The sequence below is a fragment of the Eptatretus burgeri genome, chromosome 1 (assembly GCF_056783735.1).
Source record: "Eptatretus burgeri isolate ZD-2024b chromosome 1, Ebu_testis_v1, whole genome shotgun sequence".
Classification (NCBI taxonomy): domain Eukaryota; kingdom Metazoa; phylum Chordata; class Myxini; order Myxiniformes; family Myxinidae; genus Eptatretus; species Eptatretus burgeri.
Window position 1 is genome coordinate 12389796 of NC_140961.1, and position 22114 is coordinate 12411909.

The 22114-nt window shown below is 40.9% G+C and overlaps 1 protein-coding gene and 1 long non-coding RNA gene across 3 annotated transcripts in view; one reads left to right on the forward strand and one right to left on the reverse strand.

The window, feature by feature from the left end:
* The window catches only part of LOC147033877 (neuronal vesicle trafficking-associated protein 1-like), a 51366-nt gene extending 48427 nt beyond the window's left edge, over window positions 1-2939 (reverse strand). Inside the window, exon 1 of one of the 2 annotated variants that reach the window (XM_085872102.1) lies at window positions 2802-2939. Coding sequence is in view for 1 of the 2 variants with exons in the window: in XM_085872099.1 (XP_085728225.1) it covers window positions 1385-1441 (57 nt within the window). In the remaining variant the exon portion in view is untranslated. Of the gene's footprint in view, window positions 1-1384; window positions 1518-2801 lie in introns of those variants that run through there. The other variant, XM_085872099.1, reaches the window with a different exon arrangement.
* Window positions 2940-7963: 5024 nt separating this feature from the next.
* LOC147033878 (uncharacterized) lies at window positions 7964-11908 on the forward strand. The gene is made up of 3 exons (XR_015055810.1): window positions 7964-8110; window positions 8311-8481; window positions 8798-11908. It is a non-coding gene; the product is annotated as an uncharacterized LOC147033878 (long non-coding RNA).
* Window positions 11909-22114: the final 10206 nt, after the last annotated feature.

Consider the following 22114-nt stretch of genomic DNA (forward strand, 5'->3'; position numbering starts at 1 on the left):
CCACAGTTTTATCCAATAAGGCCCCGGCTACGTACAGACTTCGGTTTTGTCCAATCGGTCCCCAGCCATACAGATGTCGTTGTTGTCCAATAAGGCCCTGGTCCTACGAACCTAGCTTTTGTCCAATTTGTCTCCAGTGGTATGAATGTCAGTTTTGTCCAATCGGTCCTCAGCCTTGTAAATGTCAGTTTTGTCCAATAGGTCCCCCAGCTGTACGAACGTAGGTTTTGTCCAATAAGGCCGTGGCTCTATGGGTGTCGGTATTATCTAATGAGGCCCCTGCTGTACAGATATTGGTTTTGTCCAATAGGTCCCCAGTCGTACGGATATCATTGTTGTCCAATAAGACCCTGGTCAGTCGTACAAACGTCAGTTTTGTCCAGTAAGGCCCCGGCTGGACAGACAGTGGTTTTGTCCAATAAGTTCCCAGTCATACAGATGTCATTGTTGTCCAATAAATCCCCGGCCGTATGAATCACAGTTTTATCTAATAAGGCCCCGGCTGTACAGACTTCGGTTTTGTCCAATCGGTCCCCAGCTGTACAGATGTCATTGTTGTCCAATAAGGCCCTGATCCTACAAACTTTGCTTTTCCCAGTCCCCAGCGGTAGGAATGTCAGGTTTGTCTAATAGCTCCCCAGACGTACGAACGTCGGTTTTGTCCAATAAGGCTGTGGGTCTTTGGGCATTGGTTTTATCCAATAAGGCCCTGGCTGTACAGACATTGGATTTGTCGAATAGGTCCCCAGCCATGTGAATGTCATTGTTGTCTAATGAGGCCCCAGTCACACAACCATCGGTTTTATGCAATAAATCCCCCGCCGTACGGACATCCTTTCTGTCCAATAAAGCCCTGGCTGTATGGACGCCAGTTTTGTTCACTAAGGCCCAGCCGTACCGATGTCGAATTTGGCCAATAGGGTCCCAGCCATACGGCCGTCGGTTTTATCTAATAAGACCCCGGCCATACGGAGGTCTCTTTTGTCCAACAAGGACCGGTCATACGAATGTTGCTTTTGTCCAATGAGGCCCTAGCCGTGCGCACGTCAGTTTTATTCAAGTCTCCGGCCACATGGACATCCGTTTTGTCTAATAAGTCCCGAGTAATACGGACGTCAGTTTTCTGCAATAAGACCCCAGCTCTCAATTCCAAGGATACGTGTCAGGACATAAAGACCACACGAGCAGAACAGATGAGTCGAACTCGCAGCTCGGAACCAATCGAGGAAACCGGTCCACATGGGGTACTCTTCAAGCCCCGCCGGCACGGATGGGCTCGAGAACCCGAAAAACCCAAATGGCCACACGTACGAAACGGAATGGAAACTCGTCGGTTAAATCGGCGATGGCGGCCCGGACCGAGCACGTACAGCACCTCCCTTACCGGTGACGGTGTTCTATTGACTTTCTCCCTTATACGAGCTACGGCAATGGAGCTCATTCATGGCTGGACCAGAGGACGCTTGTTGAGATGGACAGAGGAGCGAGAGACGGCGTATTAAGGGAGGCGATCCGAGCAGGGAGCGAGTGGGCGAAGTGCCCTGATTCAATGTGTGCGTAAAGATGATTCCTCCCGATAATCTGGGAAGAAAATAAATACATTTCCTCGGGATGAAAACTCCATTACAAAAGCCATTTCCATTTTCTCGACGCCGATCATTCTTCGCGCGCATTCCCACGATGCAGCAGCAGGAGCACTCGCTGCTCGCACGTCTCGACCGCTCACACCCTTTGGCATCACCCTCACGGGTACACGGTCCCCGGTCGAGCTCGTGCGCACCACGTACCTCGTGAGCGAGAGACTAACCGAAGGACTCGGACTCTTACCGGCTGCGAAGCGGGGCCTCTGACCGTCGCGCTGTTTCCTCCGCCGTCGACCCGGAGCGCTCGCTACGTCTCGTCCGGGTGCGATGCTGGCTGGAGGGCGGAGGGGAGGGGGTGGGTGGGGGTTGATGGGGAGGGGGATGAAGAAGTACGGACGTGGTGGGAGGAAGAACGGCGGCGTTGAAGCTCCGCGGACGGCGAGGCGACTGTCTATCTCGGCTTGACAGAAAGAGCAAAATGAAAGGCGGTTACCCCGTTCAGTGTTCACGCTTCGCTCCGTCTGTTGCTCGGACCCTTTTTCGTCCCTGCACAAAGACCTTTGTGACGTCGGCACATCTGTTTGACCCTCGGAATCGGGACGTGCCTCCTTTGTTTTTGCCCAATCTGCCATGTAGCCAACTGAGCGGTCGGTTATGGCGCCTCTTACATGTTGATGCTCGTGGGAATGGTCTTGGAACTCATCTCCTAAATCATCATTCAACGACCGACAAATAAAACCATCAATAATAAAGCACGCTCTCTCTATATCATTCATATAGGGCGCCATATAGCGGCGCTCATCTTATCAATATGGAACGCATAACAATCGAATAGAGAGCCGTGACTAGAATGGTCCACACTGGCTCGTGGACCGTGAGTGTGCAATGTCGGGTGTTACACACGGCTCGGTGGTGTGCAAGCGGTCGCTCAACCTCATCCTTGAGGCTGCCGGGGACAATGAGGGCAGCTGGTCGTGCAAGGTGGGAGGGGGGGGGGAAGCAATGAAGTGGGATAGCAAACGTGATCAATCAAAAGCGCAGAGCCCTGCCTAAGGGTCATTTACAAGAATCCGCTCAAAGGCGACATCGCACAAATCCCAAGCACTGCACAAGTCGACCGTGACGTCAGACAAAAGGATGTCCCTGCAGTGGTGGTGCTCGTTGACCCAATCTGCAGTAATACAGCATTGACACCATCCCATGATGCCATAAACTCACCTGTTGCCTGGATGATGATGATGATGATGATGATGATCCATACTATTAACAGAGCGTCGGTGCTGCCCAAGCTGTTTCTTGGCAAGACTTACACTAGGTGGTTTGCCATTGCCTTCCCAGCGTTGTTTGTCCGTGTTCTCTCTTTAAAAAGAAAAAAAAATCTGCAAGTAAAACAAGGAAGCAGCACGGATAAGTTTTGTTGTTTCAAAAGTCCTTGGTATGACTCGGACAGGGTTCGAAGCACCGACGTCACAGACTCAGAACGACGCTCCAACCCTTACACCACCCAGTCTGGTTCAATTCCCACCATCGAGGCATTAATCATATTTTGACCCATTTTTTCACTGCGCAGACTGACGGTAACCTGGGAACGGTGATATTTTTCTCAAAAGAACCTAAGATGGCTTTCTTGGAGGTAAACATTCAGCATCAGCAGGTAGTTCAGTATGATGACCATGGCTGGTGGAAATGACCCCATGTCGATCAAAACCTTATTTAAGAATATATCTTTAGTCGAATCGTACATTTACTTTTTTCTCCCCTAAAAAAAGGAGGCACGGATGATTTGTAAATGAGATTCTTTTCATTAACATTCATCCCAAAGAAAAATTCATCAAGCGTGAATAGATGGCGTGATCCGATTGGTGCGATGATAACATCCATTATTCAGCACCATATTTGCTCGTATTTGAAATCTTCGAGTGGACTTCGAAATTCATCATATTCACGTTTGAGGCATGGGGGAAAGATCAGTAAGATGGGATGTCGAGGTGATTACTAGTCCAGTCCACTAGCGGAGGTCGATGCACCCACGGAGCGCGAAGAAGCCGAAGCCACGCTCTGCAGGCATTCACAATGAAACCACACCCCCTAAGTGGGTTGCCACACCCCTGAAATGGTTGCCACGCCCCTGAAATGGATTGCCACGCCCCTTAAGCGGATTGCCACGCCCCTTAAGTGGGTCGCCACGTCCCTTAAGTGGGTCGCCACGCCCCTTTATTGGATTGCCACGCCCCTTAAGTGGGTCGCCACGCCCCTTTAATTGGTTGCCACGCCCATTAAGTGAGTTGCCACGCCCTCAATCATGGAGACGGTCCAACATCGATTCGGGTGAATGGAATGGGAGGCTGAGCACGTACTCGATCATCAGATCGCAACACTGCACGATGCTTGAACACAAAAATCGATATATTTTAGCAGAAAACAAAAAAAACCCTGCACATGTTAAACAAAATTATTAACAACAATACAATCAAACAAACCCAGCCTTCTTATAACTTACCTGAACCTTAGATGAAGCACATTACTTTACAGGTGTAGCGGCAGGTCGACAAATGGCGGAGAGTTCGTAAATGTCCTCCATGGTTCCGGAGGGTTTATGTAGTAGAAGTAGAAGTAGAAGTTGAAGTCGAAGAAGATTTTTGAATTTCCTGATGTTCATTGCCAAGTTGGTGATTGATGGGACAAGCTGCTCACTCATCGGACCAGACTCTGGATGAGGAGTAAACGGGAAGGGACACCAAACATCAAACAGCTGTCATATCACCTGAAGTCATTCCGCCTCGGGTGGAGGATGTCACAAATGAAGCTGAGGTCACATGGTCCACACTGGGAACCACCTGGAGCAGAACAAAAGACTCCAATCAATGGTGTGGATTGATTATCTATATATTAATACTGAAGGATCAATTTTGTCCTCCTCGCGGTCGCGTCACGTTTTTCGCGGTCCTGTGGCCTGAGAAGTTTTGACACGGTGTTTGTACGTCAAATTAGACACGTGCACAAATCAGGGGACTTCTTCACAAGGAGTAGTGTACACCAAAAATGTCGTGTACAAGGACGTTTTGTAGGCCTCATTAGGAAAGGCCATGGAGTACATCGACTGGGATCCGGCTCTTACAAGAGCCGCCACTGGTTGTCACATTGGGATCATGGAACGGAATCTGTCTGTGACGGGGTTTCGGCGAGTTAGATTGAATGCTGTTGACAGTTCGAGTACAGAAGATAAATGTATCTTGAGGGCTTGAGGGGAGGATAGGGAAGTTTTATGGGAGGGAAGGGTTTCATGGGAGGGAAGGGTTTTATGGGAGGGAAGGGTTTTATGGGAGGGAAGGGTTTCATGGGAGGGGAAGGTTTATGGGAGGAAGGGTTTATGGGAGGAGAGGGTTTTATGGAAGGGAAGGGTTTCATGGGAGGAGGGTTTATGGGAGGAGAGGGTTTTATGGAAGGGAAGGGTTTCATGGGAGGGGAGGGTTTATGGGAGGAGAGGGTTTTATGGGAGGGAAGGGTTTATGGGAGGTGAGGGTTTATGGGAGGAGAGGCTTTTATGGGAGGGAAGGGTTTTATGGGAGGGAAGGGTTTTATGGGAGGGAAGGGTTTATGGGAGGAGGGTTTATGGGAGGAGAGGGTTTTATGGGAGGGAAGGGTTTATGGGAGGAGGGTTTTATGGGAGGAGAGGGTTTTATGGGAGGGAGGGGTTTATGGGAAGGGAGGGTTTATGGGAAGGGAGGGTTTATGGGAGGTGAGGGTTTATGGGAGGAAGGGTTTATGGGAGGAGAGGGTTTTATGGAAGGGAAGGGTTTCATGGGAGGGGAGGGTTTATGGGAGGAGAGGGTTTTATGGAAGGGAAGGGTTTCATGGGAGGGGAGGGTTTATGGGAGGAGAGGGTTTTATGGGAGGGAAGGGTTTATGGGAGGTGAGGGTTTATGGGAGGAGAGGCTTTTATGGGAGGGAAGGGTTTTATGGGAGGGAAGGGTTTATGGGAGGGAAGGGTTTATGGGAGGAGGGTTTATGGGAGGAGAGGGTTTTATGGGAGGGAAGGGTTTATGGGAGGGGAGGGTTTTATGGGAGGAGAGGGTTTTATGGGAGGGAGGGGTTTATGGGAAGGGAGGGTTTATGGGAGGTGAGGGTTTATGGGAGGAGAGGGTTTTATGGGAGGGAAGGGTTTTATGGGAGGGAAGGGTTTTATGGGAGGGGAGGGTTGTATTGGAGGGGAGGATTTTATGGGAGGGAGGGTTTTATGGGAGGGGAGGGTTTTATTAGAGGGAAGGGTTTTATGGGAGGAGAGGGTTTTATGAGAGAAGGGTTTTATGGGAGGGTCGGGATTGTATGGGAGAGGAGGATTTTATGGGAGGAAAGGGTTTGAATGGGAGGGAGGGTTTTATGGGAGAGGAGGATTTTATGGGAGGGGAGGGTTTGAATGGGAGAGGAGGGTTTTATGGGAGAGGAGGATTTTATGGGAGAGCAGGATTTGAATGGGAGAGAAGGGTTGTATGGGAGAGGAGGGTTTGTATGGGAGGAGGGTTTTATGAGAGGGAAGTGTTTCATGGGAGTAAGGATTTATGGGAGGAGGGAGGGTTTATGGGAGGAGGGAGGGTTTGAATGGGAGGGAGGTTGTATGGGAGAGGAGGGTTGTATGGGAGAGGAGGGTTGTATGGGAGAGGAGGGTTGTATGGGAGAGGAGGGTTTGAATGGAAGAGGAGGCTTTTATGGGAGAGGAGGGTTTGAATAGGAGAGGAGGGTTGTATGGGAGAGGAGGGTTGTATGGGAGGGGAGGGTTTGAATGGGAGAGGAGTGTTGTATGGGAGAGGAGGATTTGAATGGGAGAGGAGGGTTTTATGGGAGGGGAGGGTTTGAATGGGAGAGGAGGGTTTGAATGGGAGGGATTTTTCTACCGTTTCGAAGACTCATCGAAGAACTGTCACGCACTCACATGCAGATAGAAATAGCAAATAACACATCACGTGACTTCAAACAAACACCGTCATTGGCATCAAAGGGTTAACGCCTGAAACTTCAACTTCTTGTTCCCCATGGCGGTTACCACACCTCAATCAACGGTGTTGATTCCATCCATTGTTTATGCCTGTCCGCAGATGCAGATCGACACTAGCCTTCACCTGCAAGACGAAGGGGGGTAGAGAACAGGTTAAGACAGTGTGGGTTCATTTCGGTAAATTCGAGATACTTTCATTGATTGGTTAAAAGATTGGTCGATACAGTTGAACATAAAGGCCTGTAAGGTGCTGGGGATGGGTATGAATAATGAGAATGTGGATACCCTGCTCCAAAGGGCAGTCTTGGAGCGTGTCCCACAGGAGAATGGTCTGGTTGTTGTGATCGGGGACGAAGCAGACAGGGCGGTGGTAGGTAACTAGAGGTAGAGCTAATAGGGTTTTAGTTTGCATTCGTAGGGGGGATAAATAAATAATATATCCAAAGAGGTAGTTTCAACACTGTACACCAATTGAGTGAGGTCTCATCTAGAATAGTGTGTACAGTTTTGGTCACTACATCTCAGGAAGGATGTAAGTAGAGTAGAGGATAAATAGGGCTTCTGAGGCATCCATGCAAATGAATGGGGAAAAGGGGGAAAACTCTGGAAAAACCCAAAACAGGAGACTGATTCCTCCCCCTCCCATACAAATGGATAGGGAAACCTTTCTGACTCGAGGTCCATCAGGTCAAAAGAGGAGAATGATTTTCTCCCCCCCCCATAGCCCCGCTGTAGTGTCGTGGCAGAGGTGTGAGCAGGCAGACACGATCCGGAAGATAGCACAACTCCGCTTTATTGCCTCGAGCGAGAGGGTGGGCGTACGATGCCCATAACTCCCGCTTTATTACGTACTCGATGCACTCTACAGGCACACGACCTACAGGACACTGCTAATGACAGCACATGCTGCTACTGATGCTACTGGTGCTACAAGTCCCGAGCGGGCGCGAACAGCTATATGCAATGCAGACACGTGACTACCATCACCACTCCTCCACGTCCCCACAATGCTCCCCGCATTGTGCTTTGCACGCGTATGCCAATACGCCACACCCGCCCCCTCTGACTCTCGGCCCATCAACTCAAAAGAGGAGACCGATCTCTGCCCCATTGAGCACATGTTAAACTGAGACTTACTGATTTCCTTTTATATTTTCATTCCACTCAAAGAGTGATATTTTGGTTTTACTCATGCACATTAAAATTATGTTGAGTCTGATTTGTTCTAAAATATGTTTTAAAATACTTTCCACACATTCTGTAAGCTGAGTGCAGCTGAAAACAGAAAGCTGGGGAAATTTTCCAGAATTACTGAGCTGTTTAAAAAACAGGAAGCTGCCCCATTGTGTTCAAGCACAGGTTATTTTCCAAGATTACGTACTCGTACTTCCTCAAAGCTGCTTTAAAAGTCGGCTTCCTCGATTGAAAATCTTGTCTGACGGCTTTTTCATTTTTCTCATCTTGTCCCAATGGTAATTTACTGAAACATGAACTATCTTTCATCTGATGAAGAAGATAACCCATCACAATATTGGTAAGTTTGTGTGTGTGTGTGTGTGTGTGTGTGTGTGTGTGTGTGTGTGTGTGTGTGTGTGTGTGTGTGTGTGTGTGTGTGTGTGTGTGTGTGTGTATTGTAAAGTTTGGTTTCCTCTAAGAATGACAGTGAAGCAACTGATTATTCATTAAATCACTGTATGATCAATAATTATTGTATTATATGTCTTTTTCTAACAGGTTCTCCCCATCGTTCATTACAAATGTGGAGAACAAATTATTTGATTTACATGACGAATGGGAAAAAATAAACGACTTTCTTGAAGAGATTCGAATTTTCAGGAATGATTTGATCGGTATCTTTGCCGACTGGGAACAAGTTCTCTCATGCCCCTTGACCCCAAGTCTAAGGTGAGAAATTATCACATTGTCTCTCTCTCTCTATCTGTCTGTCTATATGTCTCTGTCTATCTATATGTCTCTCTGTCCATTTGTCTCTCTGTCTCTCTGTCTAGCTATCTGCATGTATATATGCATCTGTCCATTTGTCTCTCTGTCTATCTATCTGTCTCTCTCTCTCTCTCTCTCTCTCTCTCTCTCTCTCTCTCTCTCTCTCTCTCTCTCTCTCTCTCTCTCTCTCTCTCTGCTTATCTCTGCATGCCTCTCTATCCCTGTTTTGATATCTCCCTTGAGTTTTGGCTAATTTTTTATTTATTTTATTTTTCAGTTTAAACACCTTTATGGTTGAACCCAATACACTAACAAGTTAATCATCTGGAGGAATCTGACCTGAACTCAAGACATATGGCACAGACTGCTTGGAAATATAATCTATTTTTACAACTGAATATTTAATATTTTCAATCTTGATGAATTATACTTGTTTTTCTTCTAATTATCTGATTTTGAATTACAAGAAAATAATAAAGGAGATGTAAAGGAGGGGGGGTAGGTGTGCTCCCCCAACGACCCATCACCCCCCTCATCCCACCCCCTCCCCTCCCCGTGTGTGTGTGGGGAAGGGTGGGGGGTGGGAAGAATTACTCCTCAAATCAATAACGGTTAAAGCATACTTGTACCCCTTATCATTATTGAGTTCAATCAAATCAGCGGACCAGATATAATCAACTTCCTTGGAATAAACCTTCCTTCTATGAAACTTTGTGAATATTGGTTTATGTAATTCATCAGCTAATTGTACTTCAGTCTTAATAACATCATTAGAGCCTATAAGTTTTTTGAATTTCCAAGCCCAAGTTTCAATGTAGTACTGATCATCTTCTTCATGATGAACCGATCAACTTTTTCTCTCAAGGTTGGATTTTGTATCAGAGACAAATGATACATTTCTCTATCGGCTTCATGCTTTTCTTCCAAAGTTGTGGAATTCCCATAATCAATATCGTGCATCATGCACACTTCATCAACCCTATTGATGGGCTTACTCCATGATTTAGGATCGTCTGCCTAATCTAATCTTTTATCCAAGTTTGTGCCTGGACCACAGAAAGAATACCCTGGTGGATGTAATTCGCCTGGTATTCCAGTAGTTGTAAATTTACTTCCTGATAAAAACTTTTGTACATCTCCTCCGTGTTTGTGTTTGGAGATAAATTGACTCTTTTTTTTTGAGCCACACACCGAACATGTACCTTTTTGTATAACCCTGTTATTTTTACTTTTAATATATGAAATATTTTTCGTATTAGTTTTCTTTTTACATTTGAGACAATAACTCATTTATTTATGAGAAAAATTCCTGCAGAGTGCGAAAACCTTTTTAGTTTCCAACATGCACATTTGAATCTTAATTTTTAAAACATAAAGAATCCTCAGAAATGTCTTCACTCTCTCCTCCATTTATTTAAGAAAAAAAAAGAAAAACTTTAATCAAAGTCAATCACACCAACATCATAAACAATATAATCTTTATCTCCACTTTCTCGTTTATATCTTCTCCCTGAAAACGATGTTAATAGTGTTGTCGAAAATATTTCGAAGAGACTTGTCAATTCTTTGTTTTCCTCCTCGGTACATTGAGATTAATTTATTTTCTGCAATACCCCCAATCTTTTTTTAATCTCACTGGTTTCCATATTTTTATATTTATTTATTCTCTCTCTTTCCTCCCTCTCCTTCTCCTCCCTCTCTCTTTTCTCTCTTTCCTCCTCTCTCTTCTCTCTTTCCTCCTCTCTCTTCTCTCTTTCCTCCTTCTCTCTTTCCAACTTCTCTCTCTTCTTTCTTTCCTCCTACTCTCTCTTCTCTCTTTCCTCCTCTCTTCTCTGTTTCCTCCTTCTCTCTCTTGTCCTTTTCCTCCTTTGTCTCAGTTTCTTCAACTCCTTCCTCATCCCTTACTATCCTTGAATCACTTACACCCCATAGAATATCATACATATATTCATGAGGATTTCTTGTTATTCCTGTATCCAAAATAATTTTTTTTACAACAGGAAACCAATAAAATTTCTTCTGAATTTCTAAAAGAGCCTTGCATTTTCTTAACTTTTTTATTTTTTCATTATTTAACATTTTTATTAAATCCAAAGTTGTTGGTTCATTAACATCAGTATAAAACCAATCTTTTATTGAAAATACCTCATTCTTATGTTGTGGAACATATTAAAATACCGAATACCCTTTTCTTAAAGGTATGCTTGGACACAGAAATGATAATTTTCTTGAAGCATTCTTGCTGTCATTTATGTATTAGAAATATATGACAGATTAATATTATGACAGGAAACACCCCCCCCCCCATCTTCCCAAAGTTAAATCATTTTGTATTTCCTTAATTATTATATATAATCCTGTTCTATGTGTTTTCATGATATAAACAAGGGCAAACCATTATTAAATTTACCCTTAATAAATTCTTTTATTTGTTGTTTACTAATTGTGCTTCCACAAAACTCATTCTCAGCATCAAGTGGATAATATTCTTCCCTACGAGACTGATTTAATTGTTCCAGGTATTCTTGGTGAATTTTAAATGACCAATTATACCCAAAATCATTCATATCATACCGCCATTGTTCTATTCTCATACAAACGATACACCCTTCTTCATAAAAATTTATATGAATTGGAACTATGAATTCTGTATGACCTGGAGATAAAATCAACACTTCTGTATCTTTGGAATACACAGCTGTTTTATTTAAGGATATATATATATTGTGATAAATCACTTAATCGCACCAAGACATTCGAGTCAGTCGGGCTTGGATAATTTATTAATTTATAAGCATGTTTCATATTAATATTTTTTGTTATACTATATTTCTGTCGTTCAGCCTGTGCCTTTGTGTAATAATTTGATAAATCAATATCCAGTTCTTGGGATAGAACCAAAGACAGAACATTTACCAACATCAGCCATTTATATTAGATTAAAAATAATGTAATTAAAAAATTTATTTTTGTTGAGTTGAAATAACACATATAGACATAATTGACCACAACACTTGGAATTTAATTATTGGACTTGAAATGTTTGATAAACACCATTCTGTAAGAATTTTATGACTTCAACAGGTTGTGGAAGACCAAAACTATCAAAATAATATTTGTCTTGACTATTAAAAATACAAACCCAATGAGAACAGTTCCCATTATTATCCTCTAAGTTCATAATAGTATTCTTTGTATGTTTAGACACGTTTGTTAATTCATCTGTCATAGAAATAACCACATTATGAATTTTTAATTTCTTACAATATTTGACAAGTTCTAAATTTGATGTTGTATTCTTTCCAAATTCTTTAAACCACTCATCAATGCTCATTTATTTATGAGAAAGATATAATCCATCACCCCTTTTAGTTAATTTTACACCTGCTTGTGCGATAGAAGAAAGCATATCTCCAACTAACAATCTCACTTTTACAGGCAGGCAGACTTTCAAGTTTTTCAGCAAAATCTACAATTACACCACTTCCACTAATTTGTTTCTCCAACTCTTTGTTATGTCTTTATGATTCTTTTTGAGCCCGGAGTTGAGCCATCCTTTCGTTGGAAGCTTTCACTGCTGCTGAAATACCACCCGTCAATGCTCCAGCCGCACTTAAACCAGCAAAGAAAGGAATTAGAAATGTGAGAATTCCTCCACTTGTCTCTTATTGAATATTTCTTCAAGATTGGTTTTGACATTTTAATTTTTAGTGAGCCAGTATCGTTCAAGATTTTCACCTGTTCTCTTGTGAGCAAAACATCAATTCTTACTGCTCCTTTTCTCTGAATTGTATTCATGTTAATCGTACAAGGCTTTTGATTTTGAACAAAAGATGATAGTTTATGAAGATTGATTTGATTAACATATACCCCAGTTGGTACTTTACCACTCATTTGTTTACCAAAAAAATTATGTGAGACTAATCATAACACCATTATCTGTATTAATCTGTAATTCTGTTTCTTCCAAAAGCAAACAATATGTATCAACTTCTTCATTCTCTCCTCTTTCAATGTATAGGGAAGTATCCACTCGATTAGACTTTATCGTTTCCTTTTGAGCACTCAGGTAAAACGCATATATTGTATTCAAACTTTTAAATGCTGTCATATCCAAAATAGGTTCTTTATTTCCATTACTTTCACACACCTTTTGGTAAGACTTGTATGCTTCAGCATAATCATTTTTTCCCAATTAATTTCCAATCTATCTCATGGATAAAATGTTCCATCTTGAGAAACACGAAGTTGTTTCACCTTAGCATTATCACTCAATGCACTATTCTTATCAGTAGCAGTATCACCATCTGTTTTTTTTTTTTAAATGATCCACAGATATCGTGGCTTTCCTTCCAGAACACCCAAATTCCACGTGTAAATGGTATGGTTCAGTTTAACGTGTTGACATCTTCTTTTGAGGTATGATACACTGAGTGATTTCTTTGAGTTAAGTCTTCTATTCAACATCTCTTCTGTTTTAAGATTAGGAGTATATTCACTAATATACGAATAGAACTCATTTCATCAATTACAAATTTATTCTGATCATCAAAAGCATTACCAACACCAAAACGTAATCTATTTTCATTATCATTCCTTTGTAGTTGAAATCTAATTTTAAGACCATACAGAACTTTATCATGATCACAAAATCCAAATATACCTTTAAGAGGAACTGCCACAGTAAAACTATTACCTGCTTTTGTATCATCATTATACATTCCTTTCCTTTGACTATATCCAGGGTCTTTCCTTTGACTAGATCCAGGGTCTTTCCTTTGACGAAATCCAGGTTCCCGTTGACATATCAGGAATAAAACCTTTGACAGACCCCTTCCCCATTCTATCACCGAATGAACATCGTGTAAATTTCATCATTTCAGATGCAGCAGAGACATAATCAACCGCTTCAACTTCTTGTGTTCCAATGCACAAACGAACACAATCAAACATTTTCCAGAAGAAATAATTTACGAGTGTAGCGTTTGTGTTATTCCCAGCCCTAGTGAATGTAAATTTACACATCTAGAAACTTTCAGATAGATTCAAATAAGTTTGTGGATTATTTATTTCAAAACTTTTTGTCCCATTTGCATTCCAGTCTTTTCCAGTTATTGCATTTACCTTGAAGTAATCATTTTTTTTAGTGGAGTTTGAGATGACAATGGTATAATCCAAATCATTGATACTATCAATTGCTTCCATACTTGTATTTATTTTGGAAAAAAGATGTTAAAACTTTTGGAACCCTGACCCAAGTATTTGAATTATTTTCTGTCATTCTTGGGGAGACAACTGAGTTTTACCTTTCTTAATTTCTTTTATTGCTTGTAATTTATGAGATTCATTTTCGGCATATTTTATGCTCTTTATAGCACCCGATACATTTCCCACAGCAGAAGCAGTTGAACCAATTAGGTTTTTATGTTTAAGAATAGTTGAACCTATACCCATTAGTGTATCAATTATCCCATCTCCTCTAAATTGATATCCAACACCCCTTTGTCTCTTCGGTTGATAGTATCCTCTACCAAGATACATACCTTCACCCTTGTAGTATGGGGAAAGGAACATCCCATCCCCTGTAATTATTTTTATTTTCCCAACTCATGTTTCCTCACAATAACATTGTATTTATTTATTGGAAAACTTCATGTAACTGAATTCTGATGGATATAATTTCTCCATTAAAATAAATCATGTGATTATCTTGGTCGGTAATCCTAAAATTTACTCCGTATATGGTTTTTCCTGACACAGGGAGATAAACCAGATTTTTGGGTTCCATATTGAATTTATAACCAATTGGGGTTGAGTATGCACTGAATGACAATATTGTATTTGTTCTTATTCCATCATTATAAGCACCATCAATCAAATCACAGTGAATTAATACCGAATTTATTCCTGAGGATATTTGAATGACATTATCATTGTAAAACGTCCCATTAGTTTCAATCTTTTTTGAGGAGAAACCCAATAACTCTCAAAATGAATTATCAATTGTGAAATCAACCTTGTAGTTATTTTTAAGTTTAATCATTGATTTTGAAGTATGTTTTTGAATAACTATAACAATATTTTTTGGTTCATCACCCTGTTCTTTCATAAGATAAACAATTTCGGAAGATATTTGAGAAATCTCATATGCTCCGGGTGAAACTGTTCTCGTTTTGTATCCAGTTCCCGGATTATAACTAAACGTGTCATTTTTCTCGGTTATATAATAAATAAGATATAAGTTTCCATGGACAATAAAGACGCCTCATATTCTTTTGTTGTGTCAAGTTGTAGTGGGCATGGGAATGATGATGCGTGGTTGCTTGTTGTGAAATTAAAACAAAGGATTGTGCTTCTCATCTTATTTAATACGAGATAAAATGTCTTTGTATTGACATTTATTAATTATTTTCATGTTCATCAACTGGTCTAAAATGGCTGATGGTTCATTAAAACAATTGTTATTTCCAGCCTTCTTACTATCTAACAACAATAAGTCTATCAACTAATTGTGATGGGTCATTTGGAAGAAAACTAACACCTGAACCAAGGATACTTAATGCCTGAATAATGTGTTTCTCCTTCTCATTCTTCCTACTTTTACCAGAAAGACTAACCCTATAATTAAGAGAGTCCAGCAGATCAATATATGCTCTATCATCATTATTTTCCACGTCCAATGGTTGATCAAAATACTTTGATTCATCCCTCACAGTTGAACCTTGTCTTCCATCTTTTGTGAGAAGAAACATTAATCTCGGAGTTAGTTTAACAGGGGGTTGAGCAGAACTCAAGAACTTTAATTCATCATTCAATATCAATACCATTTCTTAAACAAGATAAAATATTGCTGGTTGTTCTGTTGGAATGAGTCCTGCTTTGGTTTTTGAATCCGCTGAATATTCATTGTTTTGAAGAACATTCACAATATTGTTGCGGATCCGGGGAGGCGGGATTCTCACCGGACTCTTGGCGCCACCCTCACCACCGCCGTCTCCAGGGTGTATAACACCGGCTGGCTCAGCACAGGCCTCGGGTCACGCGTCTTCAATCGCGATACCAACGTAATCCTGAACCTTACTGTGGTGTAGCCATATGAGGCGTGCACACCTCATATCCCTCGCCGAACCCCACGGCCACTCCTCCACCATCACGCCCATCATGCATCATCATCATGCCCCTCCCCGTGGGCATGGCTACACCACACTTACCAGCTGGGGAAATAGAACCCCGGTTTCAGACTGGTTTTGTCAGATGCCGAGCGTTTTCTTCCAGTCTGTAACCATTTTGGTTTTATATGCCAATCGAACCGATCGTTCCTCGATGCGACACAAATTAATCCATAGCGGCAACTTCATACGAACCAACCAGATTTATTGGGGAACATCGGGGAACACGACACAAGCAAAACATTCACGATCTTTTTTTTTTTTTTTTTCACGATTCACGTGAAATTCACGATATTTTTATTAACAATCTTTAACCCCTTCTTAACGAGGGAACTACGGATTACAGGTTTCGAGGGGGTCCCTACCGAGATATGCCTTATACAACATGTGCAGACAAGACAGACAGACAGCATGCATGCAGACAAGACAGTACTTGGTGAGGTTTCATGGACGAGAGGGAAGTGTCAAAAGCACGAATGTCGCTCGTAACAAGCGGATGTCCACGGATTCGAGCACCCAGCTAGAACTCGAACACGCCGCGTGGCGAGACAGCGTTCACCTGCCTTTTCTGCACCGCACGCAGTCTCCCTGAGCTCTGATCCCCGTTGTAAGGTCGACGGCACAAGACCGTCAGATCAACGATGGGCCTCAGCTGATTTCTCTCAAGGTCCAGCATACAAATCCAGGCCTAACCTGTGCACCAGACAAGGCCCAAATTGAGGTGCTGGGCTCCGGCAAGCGGATCGGCAAACGTGTCGAGCCATGAGGTGAGCAAGGACCGTCAGAGGCTCCGTCGTTTCCTCTCTTGCCTTCCCGCTTCAAAGCCTGACTTCTCAACTCCGTCCTCTCAGTTTCTTTCTCTGCAGAATCACCTTTCTTTCCTTTTCCACGCTCGCCTCTCAAAGCCGGCTGCCGTTTCTCTCACGGCAGAATCACCTCCTCATAAGAGTCGATCGCCGACTCGACGTGCAGGCCGCCTCTTCCACTGCCCAAAATGGCAGACTCGACGTGCAGGCCACCTCTCCCACTGCCCAAAAAGGCAGACTCGACATGCAGGCAGCCTCTCTTACTGCCAAAAATGCCGACTCGACGCGCTCAGGTTCAGCGTCTCTCCTGGCAGATTCCACACTGTCCCTCCTTTGTTCGCTCGCTTTGAAAACATGAGCACGCCTCAAGAGCGACTGTTTCCCCAAACTGAACCTTTTCACCACAGTTTCTCTTTTGTTCGCTCCTTCGACCCCGAGCACGCCTACCTCAGCGAAGCCGACAAAACTCCTCCCCTTCGCTCTACCTCCCTCTCCAGGTCACTCCCCCTCAGCCAACTGGGCGGGGCCTATCGTCCGGAGAGGGGAGGAAGTAGAGGGAGCCCAAAGCACACCACCACTGTACGAACAATAAAAACATGTATCCTACACCTCCCGACAAACATGTAACGTCCGTTTTACCAAACAACCGAGCTAAACATGCATTTAATGGGAGATCTGAGCTAATCCTATATTTAGTAGTCCAATAAGGGCCATTTCCGTAACAATATAATCAGGGGGTTGATTAATATCATCCACTTGTTGAAATAATCCTTCATCATCAAAAGCTCCTATATGCCCTAATTCTTCCTCCGTAATTTGACTGAAATCTTTCAACATTTGAAGTTTTTTAGGAGTATATTCTAATGTGGGAACTGTGGAAACATCTACAATTTTTTCTTGGGAAGTTTTTAAAAGTGGTTTAAAACATTTCTCTTGTTTTCTTTCAAATGCTTCTTCACCCGTTAGTTTCTGTCTGCGTTTATTCTTTATGTCTTCCTGTTGTTTTACAACTTTTGAAACCAACTCTTGATGTTCCTGAAATCTTCTTGCTCTTCCTTTCGCATCCATTTATTTATATCAATATAAATATCATTTAATGAATTGTGAAGATCAACAGGGAAATTTTCCTTCTCTTCATCATTAAAGTAGATGTGTTCAAATAAATCCTTTTCTTTAAATATTTCATCAAATTCTTTATTAACATTAATGAGCTGTAATTTCTTCTTCACCAATACTTGTATCTCTGCTTTTCATACGTTTGCATTGAATTTCTTCATCCACATCAAAACCGAATGATAAAATCTTAACCCCGCTCAGATGTTTAATAATTTGTCTCGTTCCTTCTGGATTAGTTTCTAATATCCCAACACCACCAGATTTTAGTTTCCTTAACTCACTCTTACAATGTGAATATTTTGTTGTACCAAGAGAAACCTTAAATATTTGGCCTTCATTCCTCAATCGCATATGTTGCTCTACTGAAATATAGTAATAATCTTTAACTTCTACTTCTCCAGGTCTTATTGCTCTATTGTTGTTGATACAATGCGTATCATGGGGTGTTTTTTTTAAGTAAATCTACAATATTCTCATTTGTACTACACAAGAACCTTGATTTATGAAAGTTTTTTTTCCAGAAGCAGATTTACCCACAAGATTTATAATAATAGTTGTCATTGATATATGTAATTGTTTATAAAATAAAAAATATATCCCTTAATATCTCATCTTGTTTCACAACAATATATTTATATTTTTCAGTTGGGTGCTTCATATAATCCCCAAATTCCTTTTTACTACATAATGTAGAACAATTGTCTCTCCAAAAATTGTTTATATCTATTGAATTTAACTTGAATAAAATAAAAGTATTAGCATTGTTTCTTATGGAATGATGAGGGAGTTGAAAGTATGATTGACTAAGATAAATACAATTACAAGAAGAATGTCTCCCTCTTGTGTAGTAGCTGTCCATTACAGTTTGGTTTCTCTCATTAACACAATCATCAAAGATAACGAGGTTCTTTTTTGATTTATCCAAATCTTGGGGAGAAGGTATATCATCTGTATTATCACTAAGAAGACAAGTTATCGGTTTTGATTTCTTTTTGTATCTCGGTGTATCACAAAATAGTTGTATTATATCTTCAATGTTGTAATCATTTCGTTTGTTTTGAAGTTTAAATAAACCTATTATATCTTCTTTTTGAAGACCAGCATTAAAACCTTGTGAGAGTAGTTGATACTCAGGTTGAAAACTCGACTTTGTGAAAATTATTAACTTATCATAATCTAAAAAGTTGGGAGTAAGAAGCATCTTTAAAAGTAAGCAGGTTTTTCCACATCTGCTTGAACCAACTATGAGACATCTTAATGAATTTGGAAGATTTTTATGGTTGTTAAATTTTATCTTATTTTCCCAAATGGGTAAATAATCATTCACTTATATATTTGGAAAACAGGTTATTTAATTTATTATTAGCTTTTTTTCGAAACGATATTTTATCCTAAGTTCGGGTTTAATTTCAAGATAAGCCATTATTTTATTTATACAATATCTTGTGTTCATATTTCCCTGAAAATTACAATCATGAATAATATATAACAACAATCCTTTGAACATTTCTCATACATGTTCAGTTTCTTCCATTGTAAGGAAAGGTGTGTTATCACACTCATACTTTACATTCATTTCTCTAATCAATCTTGTAAAGTAATTCATTTTTGGTGTAAATCTGAAAGAATTATTTTCCTTTTTATATTTTTTATTATCATTAATTAGTATCGAAGATAATCACAGAATATACATTGTTTAATAGCTTTTGACTGTGTTTAATCCCCGTCTTTCACACGCAGGACAATTCTCAAATTTGTCATATGGAGAATCAGGGAATTCAAGAGGCTCAAAATATAGCATATTTATAAAGTAAAACTTTACTGAAACTAAAATTCATCTTCAGTATCATCTTCCGTAATTTCACAATCATCTATAAAACTACTTTCATAACTATCATTTGAACACAAACTCTCGGTATCATAACTGTCATCACTCTCATAATCTTCAAAATCTTCAGTTGAATAATGACTCATATTTATTAATTAGTAGAAAAAAACATTACCATCTCTTTCTATATACTTTTTTTCATTAACAGATTCAACTACTACATTTTTTATATTAAAGGTAATTTTAAAATGATCCTGAACTGCCATTGAACGAAATGTCATTTCACCTGATATATTAACATCCTTTATTTAATCAGGATTTACATCTTTAGGGTTGTTGAAAAAAATGCAAATTTGTCCTTGCATATTACAGATGGTCTTATCTTTTCTTTCTCAAGCTTCATCCATAAGGTTTTTATTTTTTGATGCTTTTCTTGTTTCATTGCTTTTTCTAGTTTTGAATATATTACCAGGAGAGGAGAAACTTTTGTTGGAGATACTTTAATTGATGCTCTTCCAGATATACTAAAAGCCCTTCCACTGAAGGAAATTGAAGAACTCATATTATTCACCATAATTGCTTTTATCCAATAATTGTTATATTTATCTTTGTTCAATTTTACATCCTTGACATATTTCTCAGTATCTTTTACAAATGAAGAAATTGATTGAAACTTGTCTTTTGTGTCTTGATACATTGTATTTATTAAGTGAAAAAAGTTGGAGGATAAAATGGTTTTAAAGGCCCAGTCACACCCAGACGTTTTAGCCAGCTTATGCTGATTTTTGAAAAAATTGTCTAAAACGCTGGCACACGTCGAATATGTTATGGGTAAGTTTTGGAAACATTGAGAGCACGCTGAAAAACACTGCCATACGTCGTAGTATGCTGGGTTTCATCGTTGTACTTTGCAGTTGCCCTCAAATTTTAGCATGCTTGAAATTTTATGACTTATGCCAGCGTATGACTCAAGTTCCGCGACGCTGGCCATAAGTTGTAGGCACGTTATGCGATCGTTGACGCACGTCGACACACGTTAATTGTAAGTTAATCATAAGTCGAAACACATCGAGGAAATGTTTAGCGTACCCAAAACTTATTTCTAACCTATGAGTAACGTGTTGTAGGCACGTTACGCAATCGTTGACACACGTCCACACACGTTACTTGTAAGGTACTCATAAGTCGAAACACGTCAATGTAATGGTTAGCGTCAGTGTTCCAGACTCCCTGGTTTTTTTTTTGGTTTTTTTTTCTTCGGTATGACGGTCATGTTGACACTTCGATTTCTAGTGTGGTTATGATTTAAATCGTTGAGCGGCAGCCTATTAATTATATCATATTATAACCACACTAGAAATCGAAGTGTCAACATCACTGTCATACCGAAGAAAAAAAATACCCCCAAGAGGGAGTGCTGGTCATCTCTGCCAGAGGTCGAAAGTAACTCTGTGCCAGACTGGAATAGGGGCAGTTCATAAAGTACGCACGCTCTACTTCTGGGTTTCAAAACCACCCACCCCCTTATGTATGCAGGCTAGTGACCACCCACCCACCCCCCTCATACATCGCTAATCGCTTGCAAAGCCAGCAATTCCTTCTGAACCGATGTTTGTAAGCCATGACGATGCAGTCCCTCGCGGTGTAATTTACCTTTTTCTTTTAATATCACAGCACGTCATTTATGAAAATAAAAGTACAAATTGACATTCAAAACAATGTTAATGTCATAAATGAAAGTAAGTGTGCATATAAACTTGTGTTCCATTGTTTTAGTTAAATCTGACAAAAGCTTCAAATGTAACATTTGTCTCGGAGAGTTTCGGTTCTCAAGTTAATACTTTTTTTTTGTATGTACGTACTTTATGAACGGCCCATACGGGGAATCAGAACGAAGTTTCAAGGGCTATAAAATCGGAACGAGAGCAAATTTCAAAAAAATGGCTGGTGTTGTTCTAGATAATAGTGCATAGTATCTGAATCACTAATAACATTTGATCTCTCTTGATAAATGAGGGAGGAGATACGATTTGAAATCGACGATTTTCGCAACTTTGACAGCCTCGTGACGTTGACCGCAACCTTGGACAACCTTGTAAGTTATATCGTTGTGCATGTCTCATCGACCTCTATCCATTCCACTATTGGTTATTTGTCTCCACTCGGTTTGATTGTGGACGGACGGACAGTCGGACGGATGTACGTACGGACGGACGGACGTACAGACGGACGTACAGACGGACGTACAGACTTCGAGACTGGGGTTATTAGGTCATCTCTACTGAGATGATAGAGATGACCTAAAAACCAGGGAGTCTGGAACACTGACGCTAACCATTACATTGACATGTTTCCACTTATGAGTAACTTACAAGTAACTTTTGTCAACGTGTGCCAATGATCGCATATCGTGCATACAACTTATTCCCATCGCATGCGAAACATGTGAGGCATACGGCAAGTACGTCGTAAAATGTTTAACACGTTTAAAAGTACAAGACATACTCCACTTACTACGACGTATGATAGCATAATTTAGCGTTCTATTCACGTATACCAAACTTACCCATACCGTATTCGACGTGCGCCAGCGTTTTAGACGCATTTTTCAGAGGTCGGCATACGCTGGCAAGATCGCCAAAGTGTGACTGCGATGTTGACACTTCCATTTCTGC